This window comes from Haliotis cracherodii, unplaced genomic scaffold, assembly GCF_022045235.1.
Source record: "Haliotis cracherodii isolate W230 unplaced genomic scaffold, xgHalCrac1.p SCAF_3, whole genome shotgun sequence".
Taxonomy (NCBI): Eukaryota; Metazoa; Mollusca; class Gastropoda; order Lepetellida; family Haliotidae; genus Haliotis; species Haliotis cracherodii.
Window position 1 is genome coordinate 3023978 of NW_027266286.1, and position 16055 is coordinate 3040032.

The 16055-nt window shown below is 42.2% G+C and overlaps 2 protein-coding genes across 2 annotated transcripts; one reads left to right on the plus strand and one right to left on the minus strand.

Annotated features, from left to right (window-relative positions):
• Positions 1 to 637: 637 nt before the first annotated feature.
• Positions 638 to 6785, plus strand: LOC139475110 (PRELI domain-containing protein 2-like). Its single transcript, XM_071258361.1, has 6 exons — positions 638 to 754; positions 1961 to 2018; positions 4711 to 4784; positions 5627 to 5787; positions 6100 to 6205; positions 6543 to 6785. The coding sequence occupies exons 1-6, from the start codon at positions 680 to 682 to the stop codon at positions 6597 to 6599; spliced, it is 531 nt and encodes a 176-aa protein (XP_071114462.1). The 5' UTR covers positions 638 to 679; the 3' UTR covers positions 6600 to 6785.
• A 5285-nt stretch (positions 6786 to 12070) lies between these two features.
• On the minus strand, positions 12071 to 13516 carry LOC139474158 (alpha-1A adrenergic receptor-like). Its single transcript, XM_071257045.1, has one exon. The coding sequence runs from the start codon at positions 13514 to 13516 to the stop codon at positions 12071 to 12073; it is 1446 nt and encodes a 481-aa protein (XP_071113146.1).
• Between the last annotated feature and the right edge of the window lie 2539 nt (positions 13517 to 16055).

Sequence of the window (16055 nt, forward strand, 5' to 3'; positions counted from 1 at the left end):
CAACATAAAATACCTAAAGTACTCACGGAAATGAAAAAAAATATTTTTTTTCGACCTCAGATCTTAAATAAATGCATTTAATATACAAAATATGTAAATATTCAAACAACTTAATTAGTACTAATTGGGCCGTGGCACAAATACAGTGTATCAAGTGTTCTTATGCCTTTTTACACGTAAAAGTGTGTAAAAATGTGAAAAAAACCAGACTAATGTGAAACACGGCATAACCAGGTATAAGTTGATCAAGGTGACCTATGACACCTTGACGTCAGGTGAGAACAGGTGCATAATACCTATAGTCTGTTTCTGCTATGTCAATTTGGTCTTTGTTTTATTTTTGAATGTTGAAAGTGCCGACAAATTACCTCCTGTAAAGTACATTTTGTATTGTTTACTGAGATCAAACTAGCAAACCCAGACTAGTACTTTTCCAGTTGTTTTGTTATTTCGTATTTACAGCTACGTAACACTTTGTGTCGATTTTTAAATTGAGAAAAACAGTTTTTGCTCATTTCCGTGAGTACTTTAGGAACTCTTGCGTCTCTGAGGGGAATAAAACAAATTGTAACTGGTTCCTTCTTTAGTATGCGCGAGTATACATAATACATGTTCCACTAGACGGGGTGCCAGTCAAATGACTTTTCTCTGATGTTTACAAACGTGCACAGGAGACAACATGGTTATATCTGTGGATATTCAACATATATTTAAACACCCGCTGGAATTCGTTGTCCAAACACATTTTACTAAGGCAAGTATCTTATTTTTTGGTGTGTGAACTTCAGACGATGAAGGATACGGAGAAAGTTGATTCTTACGTAAGCACGAAATGCACGTGCTGACTATGGCTCTATACTGTATGGTATAAGTGATGTATGGCGTATGTATTGGATATCAAAGCCATTGATAACCGACCTTCCCTAAACACATTCACATAGTTATAACTTAGAAATATCATGAAATATGAATTAACAGGTTTTGCAAAAGCATGTGCTAGAATTCGACCTTACGAAAACAGTGGGGTGCAAATAAATGCAAATACGGTGTTCCATCAGTGAGAACTCATGTGGGAAATAGCTATGGTATAAGAGGAATTAACGTTATATCTAGACGTAGATCTAGAGAAATTTTGTCACGGATGGTTATTAAATAAATAAAAAAATAACAAATACATCCATCCATCCATCCATCCATCCATCCATGTTATTATCAAGGTTAAACTGTGTTACTTGACTCAATAGTGTGTTTGTGTCTTAACCACCTAAAACAGCTAAAAAAAATTTGTTAATGAATTTTTGAATTTGCTTTGACAGACATTTTTGTGTCTAAGGTATTTGCATTTATTTAATTAATTCATTGGCCTTCAAAGATGAAAAAGAAATAATAATGATGTCTTTAATGATTGAGTTAAGATCTGAGTTTATGGGTTGGAAGTGGTCTCACTGTATATAAATCCAACTACAGCGGTATCATAGATTTTCATAGGGAGAGTATTTGAAGTAGGTATTTACAGTTGGCTTGTGAATGAACTATGTAATGGGCATGGTTGAAATGTTGGTTGGCTATGATTTTACAGTTCAACTTGTACTGCTGTCTCAAAATATTTTGGAAATTACATCAAAGACTCAAAGTGCGGCAGATATGTTCCAGTTGTAGTTGTGGGGTAGCCTAGTGTTTAAAGCGTTTGTCCGTCACGCCAAAGACATGAGTTTGATTCCCAACATGGGTACAATGTGTGAAGCCCATTGTTCGTGTCCCTTGTCGTGATAGTGCTGGAATATTGCTTAAGATGCGTAAAACCATACTGCATCCATCCCTCCCTCCCTCACCACTCCCTCCTTAGCGTGTCGTCCAGCCTCACTCCTCCACCCACAGCCTGTGTGTTTCTAATGGACACACACCCACATCCTCTATTCCCTCGTTCAAACGTTGCTGACTGTCCAGTCTTGTGTTTCAGTACCCCTGCAAGCAGGAGAAGTATGTGGAGAGAGTGGACACTGTGGAACACAAGATTGGTACGTATAATAATAATGATAATGATAATAATAATAATCAATCATTCTCACTCCCTGGGGAGTATACATTCTCACTCAACAATCATTCTCAGCTCCCTGGGGAGTATACAACCCAAGCTGCCTGTTAGGCGCTAGAAGGTTAGCAGCCACTTTGTCATCTCATCCTACCACGTACCCATTCACTGCTAGGTGAACAGAAGCACATTTCAAATAAAATCACTTGCCCAAGGAGACGCCACATGTGTTACATGTGCTTCAGTGTGGGGCAGGATTTCAAACTAAATCTACGCTAAATGGCTTCCATTTGTCCATTGCTAATCGCCAATCAGCACTAATTAACTTTTGACTTCCCTTGTTAATGTTTCCACCTTATTACTTTTGTTCTCACATGAACAAATATATGCTCTCTGCATCCTAGCAGTCGGTCTCCTGATGAAGGAGCAAGCACATTTTCTGTAATGTTGTGTTCCTCAAAATAAAGAAGTTGACATCAATAAATTCTCTCTCTGAAGAGTAAAGTGGCTCTACCAACCCTAACCAGGTGCATGTTGACATGAAAACCAAGATAGAAAGCATGATAGATGACACATAACACAGGGATTAGTGATGTAGTTCTGGTAAATAAACTATAGAGGTACTGACTAAAGATCCATTTTTTTCAATCACATTAAAATCAGACCTTAGTTCTCGCTATCGCTAAACAATGATCTGAAGACATCCCATTAGGGGTCACGTCAGAACGACCTTTCATCCGACCAATATGAGCGTCGCTTATCAGATTATGAAAGTGACAGTCGGAATGTAATTTCTAATCATGCAATTTCGATAACTTTAACTAGGGGTATTCCGAAAGATAGTTACGGGTTTAACGACTGAATTCATACTATATAGACCATCTCTTAGCCATTCCAGAATGTTCTTTTGTTTAGGTTTCAAATTTGTAATCGAGAATTTGTCAAAATATGTTTCGAAGCGTAGTCGCCAATTTGAAATTAGTGCCGTAAAGCACGAGAAAGCTTCCTTCTGATTGGTCATTCCATTGATCGGTCAAAGTTCGCGCAAGGTTGATCTGACGTGATCCGTAATGGGATGTCCACAAATCTTTGTTTAGCGGTAGCGAGAACTAAGATCTGATTTTAATGAGATTGGATTTTTTTGGACAGGTAGGGGTTACTTAGACATACATTTTAGGTTGAATTTTTCAATAATATTTTTTATGTTGGTAATATGGACCTGCCCCAAGTTGAGGGCACACCAGCATTGTTTGCAGGTGGTATTTGCAGGTGGACTTTGAAAGTCCAAAGTGATGCAGGTGTGATACGTTTACCCCTTAAGTGAAACTCACGAGCACGGGTATGGTGCTGACAAACCTAGAAACATAATCAGGTGTAGTAGGATTCAAACCCACGCTTATAAGTCTCAGGCTTGCCCAAGAGATGTGCCTTCAGATGACTGGACCCCCTGTACACTACTCAGTGACTGAACACCCCCTGGAGCACACCTAAACATATGTACCAAAACCAGCAAGACTTGACGGTAGAGTAGAGTGACATGACTGAGTGATAGTATGCCATGAAATCTGAGTCGATTGTTGCTCATGATATCAATCACAGGTTTCTTAACCACTTCAGTGCATGTCACTGAAAGGAAAAAGACAGAAATATGAAATATATATCTATATGTAACCTTAAAGTCAAAATTATATTTGCCGATTCCATTAGCCAAATAAGGTCCTTTTCATATTTCATCCGTTCTGTCACTCAATCTCATTAAAATCAAATCTTTGTACTCGCTACCGCTAAACAAAGATCTGAGGACATCCCATTAGGGGTCATGTCAGAATGACCTTTCATCCGACCAATCAGAGCGTCGCCTACCAGATCATGAAAGTGACAGTCAGAACGTGTTTTCTAATCATACAACCACGAAATATTTGACAAAGGGTATTTCGAATGACAGTTACGGGTTTTATGATTATATCCATACAATCTTGGCCATCTATAAGCCATTCCAGAGTGTTCTTCTTATCAGTTTTAATTTTTTTTAATCGAGAATACGTCAAAATATGTTTCGAAGCATAGTCGCCAGTTTGAAACTAGTGTCGTAAAGCTCGAGAAAGCCGCCTTCTGATTGGCTAATGTCGATTTCTTGTCAGTCATTTCATTGGTCGGTCAAAATTCGAGAAGGGTCTTTCTGACGTTACCCGTAATGGGATGTCCTCAGATCTTTGTTTAGCGGTAGCGAGTACTAAGATCTGATTTTAATGAGATTGTTCTGTCACTTACCCACTCAGTCACTTACTGTTGAAGAGACTAAGTTATAGGGCTGTCGGGTAGCCTAGTAGACCTGCTATTTCCTCATCCCACTGAAGACCCGTTTGACTCATCACATGCGTACAAGGTGTGAAATCCCTTCTCAGTGTACTCTGCCCTGTTATGGCAAGAAACCCATCTCCCTCACTCACTGACTGTCAGTCACCACCACCTCCATGTGGCCTACTATGGCGTTGGGTAGCCTAGTGGTTAAAGTGTTCACTTGTCACTCCGAAGACCTGGGTTCAATTCCCTAAATGGCTACAATATGTGGAGCCCATTTCTAGTGTCCCCTGCGGTGATATTGCTGGAATATCGCTAAAAGCGGCGTAAAACCATACTTGCTCACTGTTGATTGTGCTGCACTGTGTTGTTTCCAGATGCTGCCAAGGGAACAGACTACAGGAAAAGGATAGCGGTGTGCACGAATGTGATACCCAGCATACTCCGGTCTGTAAGTATTCATATCACACTTTCTTATCTTCAGTTGGATTTGTCTCAAGCTGCCAAAATCACAATTTTTCAGGTAACTAAGTAGTGTGGCGAGGCAGGATAGATTCATTCACTAGGCCATAGAGTTATTCTGAGATGTTTATTTGTTTCTCAGCCTGATGAATAAATGTTAAACCTCATACTTCTTCACTATACTATTGCCATCTTCCCGAGTCAAGGGTGTTAACTGACTATACAAATCCAGTTTCCACCCTTGCTGAACTAGGCTGGAATTTCTAGGCTTGATTGTTGTGCCACTCAATGGTGACGACCAGTCAAGACGATCTGATCGATGATCAAGTTAGGATTGTAATAAAACCTGAGCATCTTGATAAAAACATTTGGAAAATATCAGTCGACGCCCAGTTGATGGCACACATGATTTGCAAAGCCTGCAATCGACCGAAATCTGCATATCATTTTACGAACCTGATGTCAATTAAGTTACGTGATTTTTATTGGACTGTACTTAGACTCGTTAGTCTCGCCAAGAAGTAACTCTGTAATTCCAGCCTAGTTCGTCAAGGGTGGAAACTGGATTTTTTTAGTCAGTTAGCTCCCTTGCCTCGGGAAGATGGAGGCCCACATCGGACTTTTCTACTCATTAAGCTGACACTCCATGATACAACTTGAATACTGTTCAAAGTGGTATAAATCCCCACTCACTCACTCACTCACTCACCATTGTGTGATTAAAACAAAGATGTATGTTATTACAGATCTGTGTATACAACTAAAACCTTCTAATTTCTATATTCAGATCGTATTAACAATTGCAAACTTCAGCTTTGTTTATATATTCAGATCAATGTGCTGAATGAACAAAACATGTTGTTGAAAGAAGAGGCATGGCTAGATATCCGGAAACCTGAGTTTCGACTGCGGAGCTGCAATATCACGTGGTCCAAGTATGCTCACATGTGGGAGGAGTCGACCTTTAAACCCTGTCAGGAGAATCCCAAATGGTTGGTGTCTCACTTAATGGGAATTAATTCTAATTAATCACTACTCAGACTTGCCACGTTCTTACAGACTTCACCATGAACTATTTATCACTGTCTGAAAAAAAAGCTAAACAAATCGCTTTGTTAGTCAATCAGATGCCATGGAAGTATTTGCAATCTATTTATATATCATGAACAGTTTTCTATTACTGTTATTGAGGTAGCATGGTGGTTACAGTGTTGGGTAGAATTTGAGAGCTGGTGTCTGGTATTAGTTTTAGATGATTGGATTTGATTACTTACAATAAATATTTGATCCATCGCTGATTGTAGGACAGTCCTGGAACAGCATGGGGTGATTGATGTGAAGGCGTTTGGACCCTTTGGGAGAGTGCTGGAAATGTTTGCAGAGAGATTTTTACATTCAGGAGTGAAAAGGGTGGGTGATGTTTGCAAAACTTGAAATGACATTCTTTGTGGGCTTATGCAGTTTAATGATTATTTTAATACGTTAGAATAGAAACTATTGTGTTACTGATTGACAAAAAGGAAGAAAATAGGGAAAAGTGTTTGTTAATGACAGATTGTGTACTTCCTGTCCCACATTGACCAATTTTGATTTAATTTATATTGATGTAATTGCAGTAAAACACAGAGAAGAAAATGCTGTTCTGAAAATATATTCCATGTTGTGGTCAGCAAATCCATAAACTTTGTGCTTAGATATACTATGCCTGGTTGATTTCAGTGATACACAATTATATGTCTTTCTACAGGGCCTGAGGATTATGGATGATCTACTACAAGAGCGATCTGGGAACTCTCCAAGATGATGCATGGTTACAGTAGTCAGCAGCTGTAACACCCCCACCCCTCACCCTCGCCCTTCACCTCCACTCCTCACCCTCACCCCCACTCCTCCCCCTCACCTCCCACTCCTCTACCCTCAGCCCCCACTCCTCTACCCTCAGCCCCCACCCCTCACCCCCCACTACTCTACCCTCAGCCCCCACTCCTCACCCCCACTCCCCACTCCTCACCCACACCCCCACTCCTCACCCCTCACCCCCCACCCCCACTCCTCACCCCCCCCACCCCCACTCCTCACCCCCCCCCCCCCCACTCCTCACCCCCCACTCCTCAATGCTAAAATACCTCGGAACTTAATGAAATATGAAAAATTTAATTTTTTGTCATAACGACATATGAGCGAGCACTATGTTGAAGGTCCCAGACCAGTCCCTGATTGTCCTGTGTTGGGTTGAGTCAGCCAGTGAACAGCTGTAGGTAGAAGGCGCCACACAGTCACAAGTGTTTGTTTATAAGTGGACTGACCAGGACTAGTCACATGGTCACGGGATATATTGCATTCTGGGTAGTGTTAGTAACCTTGCCTGTCCTGTATCTATGATTGTCAGGACAGTGTCACAGCTAGTCATGTGGATCTAGTTTCGGCGTATTGATCTGCCGCTGTGTGCAATAGTACTGATGCAATAACTATTAGGACTTAGTCATGTTTGAAGAAGATCACAGTTGAGGACATTGTTTCATTTTATTAAGCAGACTGACATCCAAAGCTTTGAGGAGAGTTGTACGATTCTTGCAAGGTAGTTTTGTACACGTTTTCCTTGCTGCTTCCAAACCCTAGATCTGACCGCTGGTGACCCCTGGCATGTGATCATCACCAAAACTACAAAATAACAACTGTAAGTCACTCAACACACTCACTCATCGGTGGATCGCCGTTGTTTACTTCTCGATACAAGTATCGATCACAATCTCAAAGTAAAAAGTATCGATTCTAACCTTATCTGTATTCTTTAATAAATGTTACACCAAACAGTTATTACTAGTGAAATTGGGTAGTGTAAACGTAAATATTTTCATCCATTGTGCCATACTTGACACTGCCAACTTTAAATCGATAGTGTGCCAGGTATTTGGCCATCCTGTCTATGAAAAACATGGCTTACACACCACAGAAAAAAACACATGCAAGTATCTTGATACATATCGTATCGTGAGTAAGGTAACATGATACGTATCGGGTCGCACAGTTGTTGTGTCGTCCCCGCCCCATTGAGTGTCATGTGACATGTCTCTGTTCAGTTAACATCCTTGATACTTTGAACCGCATCCTCAGACTCCTGGGCCCACTTGCACAAAGCATTCTTAGCGCAAAGATGATCGTAACGCCCATACTTTAACATAGGCTTACAATAGTCTTATCGCTAAGATCGCTTTGTGCAAGTGGGCCCTGGACCCATGAAAAGCTGGGGTAGAATAGCTCTTCAGCAACCCATGCTTGCTGTAAAAGGCAAGTATGTTTGTGGTAAGAGGGGACTAAAGGGACCGGGTGGTCAGGCTTGCTGACTTGGTTGATGCATGACACCGATCTCAATTGCGTGGATCGATGCTCATGATATCAATGACGGGATTGTCTGGTCCACACTCAATTGCTTACAGACCGCTGTCATATAGCTGGAATATTGCTGAGTGCTGCGTTAAACAACAAAACAAAAAACAAAATCCTTTCGTAATGGAGGATTAGGTGTGGAAAAATCTGTTTTAAAGTTGCTGAGGCAGCAAGTTTCTGTAGCTTCTCTACTTCAGTATTGTTGACCACAACTTCAATATTTGTTTACAAGTACTTCCTTTGTTTGTTAGTTTGTTTGTTTGTAGTTTAACGCCGCTCTCAGCAATATTCCAGCTAAATGATGTCTAAATAATTGAGTCAGGACGAGGCAATCTAGTGATTGACATCATGAGCATCGAACCACGCAATTTGTATACAATGACCTGCATCAACCAATTCAGCACTGACCACCTGATCCAGTTAGTCGCATCTTGAGACGAGCACAGTTGTCTTTTATGACAAGCATGGGTTGCTGAAGACCGATTCTACATTTATTCACAGACTTGTCAAGATGGGTCCCTGCAGTCGGAGAAATGAGAATCTCAGTCTCATTGGAATCAGATCTTTTTCATCAGCTCTTAACACATTAACTGTCATCTTTCATACAATATCAGGAGACACGTAATGGCCCTATGTCCCCTTCTGTCCAGCTGTTATTGTTTGCAGGAGACCTTATGAATATTGCAGAGCGGTGTTTAAACTAGATTAGGACAGTTGATGAGGTCAGTGCCAACAGAAAAATAATTTCATGTTACTATTTCTTCAGATTTAAAAAATTGGAGCAGGTGTATCTGATAAAGGGTTAAATGAAGTTAACTTGAACACAATTTTTGTAATGTTTGAGTGAGGTTTTACACCACTTTTAGCAATATTCCAGCAATATCATGGCGAGGGACACCAGAAATGGGCTTCACACATTGTGCCAATTGAGGGAATCGAACCCAGGTCTTCAGCGTGACAAGTGAACGCTTTAACCACTAGACTATCCCACCACCCTTTGCAATGTATGAAAGCTGACAGAACCTGTGTGTGCTGTCTACTGATCGACCCTTATGTGTTGACCATGATATTTTGTACCCCTTGGGAATGAACGTGGGTATTTATGATAACACTTACATCATTATGTCTGTTTCTTATACACTTTCTGATACATTTATGTTGTAACATTTGTAGATTTGCCTTACTGTTAATGTAATACTTGTTTACCTCATATGATGACTGTATTATGTATGCTCTACATACCTGCTGATAGCCACTGTTTTGAATCTCTGGAAGTTCTACAGACCTCATAGTTGTTGCAAAAGGGTATTGTTCTTATAGTCCTTAGATTTGTATTTTCTTTTAAATATTTTCCATATGGAATACACCATCAAAACACAGGCTTTTGCCATTGAGGGACATGGTATGGTGTGTTTTATAGGTACTGGAGGGAAGAATGTTTTTCTGATTGTGAACGGAGCTGTCGTTGATTCACTGTTAGTTATAGGTGGGTATTGTTAGTTAGTGTGTACTGAATAAATAACTACTTGTACAGTCATGGCAGTATTGTTGTACATGTATGGCTTCAGCATTACGTGGTGGCTAATGACCAGAATCTGCCAGTTGTCCTGAGGTTGGTTGGTTGGTTTGTTGTTTAACGCGTCACTCAGCAATATTCCAGCTATATGACGGCAGTCTGTAAAATAATCGAGTCTGGACCAGACAATCCAGTGAGTGACATCATGAGCATGTTGTCCTGAGGACAAGCAAGGTGATGCTGTCCTTTTGGATCCCAAGTGAACCTGATCAAGAAGTGTTACTGGTGAACAATATGGAAATGATACCCCCCCCCCCCCCCCCCCCCCCCCCACACACACACACACCAAATAACTAACTAACTAAACGATTAATAAAATAATAATAAGAAAAAACAGACAAAAAAAGAAAAAGAAAACAACTCAAAACGAAACAGATATTTGCAGGTAAAACCTTGTGGTGTGGCAGCCCATTCTTCCAGAAGCGCTTGGCGTATTTGCTGCAGATTCTGCTGTGACCCTGGTTGACGCTGACTTAAACGTCTGTGTGGTTCTTTCCACAAATGGGTTGAGATCCAGTGATCGTTTTCATTATTCACGTCCTCACCTGATTGACTCGTGACATGACATGCATGTGTCATACTTGTCCTAGAAACCCATGACAAGTCAATTACTTGCACGTGAACACGCTTTTCAGTTTCTCATGAAAACGAATCATGAAATCGTTAAAGGTCATCGCTATGAAACCTATCAAAGGTGTTCGTGACCCCCTTGTCAGTAAAAAAGAACATGAAGATGTTGTTTTCATCTAGTGTTGCAGCATGGTACACAACCATACCCGTGCAATTTGCTTTTGTAAATAATGTTACTACTGGTGTGTTTCTTCTTTTGGAGACTATAATACAGAAAACAGTATTCAATTTCGTGTTGGTTAGACCGACAGATCTATTTTCATTTCCATAAATAATCAAACAGAATCGCAAACATAAGACCGCAGGGCCAGTTGTCTTGGCAAGGGGCACGGGTGGCCCTCTCGTCTAAGGCGCTGCAATTCGCTGTGCAGAGTTGCGTCCCTTGGGCACGCCTGAAACCTATGATCACTTGCATTGCTTCAAACAAAATGGCGGCGCCAAGTCAAGAATCATCTCCTAGATAATATAGATCTTTATTGTAATAAAACGGGTTTAAACAAGCGAAGTGCATCAAATGACTTGAGCACCTTCAACAAAAACATGAAAAGACTGGGAAAAAATCAGTCCACGGCCAGTCGACGGTACACATGTTCTGCAAATCCTGCAATCGAAGGAATTCGCCACGGCAGTTGCCATGTTATTCATGAACTGGATGTCGATCTCGTTACGGGATTTTGATTTGTCTCAATCTCATTAAAATCAGATCGTAGTTTTCGCTACTGCCAAACAAAGATCTGAAGACATCCCATTACGGGTCACGTCAGAACGACCTTTCGCGAACTTTGACCGGCCAATGAAATGACTGGCAAGAAATCGACATTGGCCAATCAGGAGGCAGCTTTCTCGAGCTTTATGATACTAGTTTCAAACTTGCGACTACGCGTCGAAACATATTTAGACGTATTCTCGATTAAATCTTTTAAAACTGATCAAAAGAACATTCTGGAATGGCTTATAGATGGCCTAAATTGTATGGATATAATCATAAAACCCGTAACTGTCGTTCTGAATACCCTGTGTTAAATATTTCGAGGTTGCATGGTTAGAAAACACATTCCGACTGTCACTTTCATGATCTGGTAAGCGAAGAAAGGTTGTTCTGACGTGACCTGTAATGTGATGTCCTCAGATCTTTGTTAAGCGGTAGCGAGAACTAAGATCTGATTTTAATGAGATTGGATTTGACTATGCATAGATGTTAGACGAGCCACAACGTAACTCCATAATTCCAGCCGTGGTCGGCAAGGGTAGTAATTGGTCTTTTCACGCTCGTTAACTCCCTTGCCTCAAGAAGATGGCATCCGTCAACAGAGGTAAGCTACTTTGACAGGCTGGAAATCTTGCTGTTGACAAGCACATGCTGTTGTGTGATACACCTCTGATGTTGTGGGACGCGCACCTGCTGTTCTGTTTGTGACGGGGCCCGGGATGCCCGGTCGTCTGAGACGCCGTACCATTAGACGCGTCAGTTCCAGTCGTCAGATCTTGGGTTCCAGTCGCAGATTCACCCTGATTATGATTCTACATTTCTTAGCACCATACCCGAGCTCGTGGGTTTCTCCAAACTTGTAACCATCTGAGACCTGCATCACTTTGTGTTTCTCTCAAACATCATTGTGATGTCCAGATATATAACTGAAATACTGTCTAAATAGGCGTTAAAACAAACTCACTCACCCATCCTATATATGAGAGTCGGAGTTGACCGTCACGCCCGCTTCTGATGAGATGTCGTGCTTCACATTCGACTTTGGTATACCGGAGGAGCTTGCCTGTCTCTTCCCCTGACATGATCCCTTTGTCGAAAGACGGCCATCGGGAGGGGCGGTGTTTCTTCTGGCAAGGTTATCTCCCCTTGGTTTAGTACACATGCACCACGTCAAACTGGACAACATACTTCCTCTGAGTTCCGAATTTGTAAAGAAGTACAACACGAGACTTCCGAGGGGGCGGATGTCCCTCAGAACAAAGGCAAATAGCATGAGAAGTCCATAAAATGACTCCCCTTCATATACTTGCCCTATTTCGATTAAAATACCAGGAAGAACGTAAAGGAGAGTGACTTCAAGAAATATAAACACAATGAGACGAATTACTTTTCTGTCCTTCTTGATTTTTTCTTTGGGGATCGGAGAACTTTTTATACTTCTGGTTGCCTTGGCTTCCCCTTTGGGAATCAAACAAAGTTCTGCACTTCCGGTAGCCTTGATTTTCTCTTTAGGGATCGAACAACTTTCTGCACTTCCGGTAGCCTTGACTTTCTCTTTTGGGATGGAACAACATTCTGAACTTCCGGTAGCCTTGGCTTTCTCTTTGGGGATCGAACAAAGTTCTGCACTTCCGACAGCCTTGACTTTCTCTTTGGGGATCGAACAAAGTTCTGCACTTCCGACAGCTTTGACGTTCTCTTTCGGGCGGTCTAATTCATTTGTATCTTTGTTAACTTCGTGGCTTGCTGTACTTGTAGAACGGTTATGGTCCCGTTCCAGCGTGACGACGTTTCCCGCTTCAACCTTCCTGCGGGACCCGCGGGTGTGAACGTATATCTTGATGTAGGACATGAATATGGACACACAAACCGGCACATAGATCACCACTAGGAGTACTGTGTTAAGGTGGTCTCCAGTGAACCGACAAGACAGCGCGTACGGGTCAAACTTAACGTTCCCTCCAAACACAGCACATACCACTAACGCTGGCACCCACGCAGACAAGCAGGCACTCGCGACATATCCCGGCTTGCGGACCCTATCGAACATGTTAGGGTAGCAGATCTGAGTCAGGCGATATAACGCCACGAAGGAGAGTGACGTGGCTGAACATGCTACCGTCGTGATGTTGCAGTACAATATGAGGTAGCAGATGGATTCGGTGGCGATACTACCGTCGCTGATGATGATGACAGCGTTCACGGGAATGACTAGACATGACACTATTAGATCAGCGGTGTTGAAGTTGACGAGGATGATGTAGAGAGGGTGACGTGTCTTCTTGGCGTTGATGATGCTGCTGATGGCGGTGATGTTTCCAGCCGTGCCGATGACAGCGATGAGAAGAATGATGACGACAAACAAGGTACTGACGGTACTGCTGTAGATGTCGGAAATCAGACTTGCGTTCAGGGGCATGGCGCGTTTGTTTGTACATATACAATACAGAGTATATACACTAATAAATATACATACACCATTACCTCCAAATATACTTATGGGCAGACATACATTTTACATACAAAAATACATGTTATATATCGAGGAGTCAGTCATGACGATTCGCGACAGGTAGACAAATTATAATCGAATCGTAGGGCAGTTAGATAAGTCCAATGCAGGGCAAAGCAGGCTGTGCGTCTGTCCAACAGTTATTCACGTTAGCGACTCTCTCATCATGCTGTAAATTCTGGTCAAGCTTGCAGGATATTCTGACACCGGTCAACGTCTACTTGTACCAATTATCCACAGCTTCAGACCTAAACGATGGTGTGGTTCACGTGCACACCTTCAGAACAGATTCAAACCGCTTGTGAAGCTCCAGACCTCAACGATGGTGTGGTTCACGTGCATACCTTCTGAACAGATTCAAACCGCTTGTGAAGCTCCACACCTCAACGATGGTGTGGTTCACGTGTAGACCTTTAGAACAGGCTCGACACGCTTGTGTAGCTCTACACCTCAACGATGGTGTGGTACACATGCAGACCTTCAGAACAGATTCAAACCGCTTGTGAAGCTCCAGACCTCAACGATGGTGTGGTACACATGCAGACCTTCAGAACAGATTCAACACGCTTGTGTAGCTCCAGACCTCAAAGATGGTGTGGTTCACGTGCATACCTTCCGAACAGATTCAAACCGCTTGTGAAGCTCCATACCTCAACGATGGTGTGGTACACATGCAGACCTTCCGAACAGATTCAACACACTTGTGTAGCTCTACACCTCAACGATGAAGTGGTTCACGTGCACACCTTCAGAACAGATTCAACACGCTTGTGAAGCTCCACACCTCAACGATGAAGTGGTTCACGTGCACACCTTCAGAACAGATTCAACACGCTTGTGAAGCTCCACACCTCAACGATGTAGTGGTTCACGTGCACACCTTCAGAACAGGCTCGACACGCTGGTGTAGTTTCACACCTGTAGTTCCAGGTGTGTTGTAACCCCAGTAAGCATCACTAAGGGTGAACTGTTCCAGTTCTACAGAAACAAACAGATGTCCAACATCGACACATTCTCCTGTGTGAATAAACGCTAATTAACCCCTAACTGACAGACACCGTGATGACACAATAACACAAGTCCAGTCAAGTAACACGTTCTCCTGACCCCCATCATCAACTAAAGTCACCTTTATTGGGTACAACAGCGCTCGTTATAATCTCACCACAATAAAACCCCACGCCTCATCGTTATATCAGCATTGTTAATGCAGCCATGTATAATTAATTCTTGTGATCAATTATTTTCACTTATATGATCACTAGTGAGTGAGATAATCTGAACTGAGAAGTATTAATCAATGAGAAGATCGATCATATCGATTATCAGAATATTTGTCCAGTCAAACGACTACAACAAAGCGCGTTCCCTGTACCGCGCAGTTTGGACAACATGGCCGGACCCAGATGTGGCCCCAAGATTCAGTTTTAGACTGAACCCCTGTTGGGTAGTGGGCGTGCAGATTGTCATTAGGGAAAGTAGGCGCTGATTGTCTGTGATGGACGTCGTGCACGCTGTGCTTCCGATTATAAAACTCCAACAGTCGTGAAAGTCATCACTGTCCTTTTCATGTTATTTCTCTGGTGTAGCAGCATTCAGTAACTTGTGCTCCAATAGTGACACATGGTCCAGGATCTGTTAAGGTCACGTGTTGTCCCGTGTGTCTGATAACAGTCTTGTAATGGTGCTTGGTGCTACGTTGAAAAGCCTGGCTACAGCTGAATATGATTCTCCTGTTTGCAGTCGGCCGATGGCGTTGTTGCGTTGGGCTTCCATCAACCGTAGCATGTTTTCGCTGTTCACTTGCTATATAAGATTGTGATGGCATACGACATTCGTCACCACTCGGCCCTTTCCGTAACCTGCAGTTGTAACCTGCAAGAAGACTCGTCTCCCTATCGATGAATGTTATGTGCGAAAATACGATAAACCAATCAGAATGATTTCAAGTTCTTCGTCAAAGAATCCTGCAGAGTGAGTGAGTGAGTATGGTCTTACGCCGCTTTTAGCAACATTCCAGCAATATCACGGCGGGGGACACCAGAAATGGGCTTCACACATTGTACCCATGTCAGGAATCGAACCCCGGTCTTCTGCGCGACGAGCGAACGCTTTAACCACTAGGCTACCCGACCGCCCCGAATCCCTCAGAAATAATTGATTTTACAGTTGTCTTGCATCTAAAAATATACACTAGACACAGTTAAATGTGTTCAATCATACTGTATAATTCCGCATGTCCCGATGTGCTTTAAATTGCATCTGAAATATATATAATATATTGGGAAATATCTGTGAACCATTACGCAACGAGTTGTTTTAGGTATACCCGTTTGCGCTAAGACGGAACCCGGTCGCAAAAATGGGCATGAGAGGGGCACGAGTCGCCATTCGGCTTGTCCCGGAATGAAAACGATTGAAAATCCCAATGTTGTTTTTACAGCAA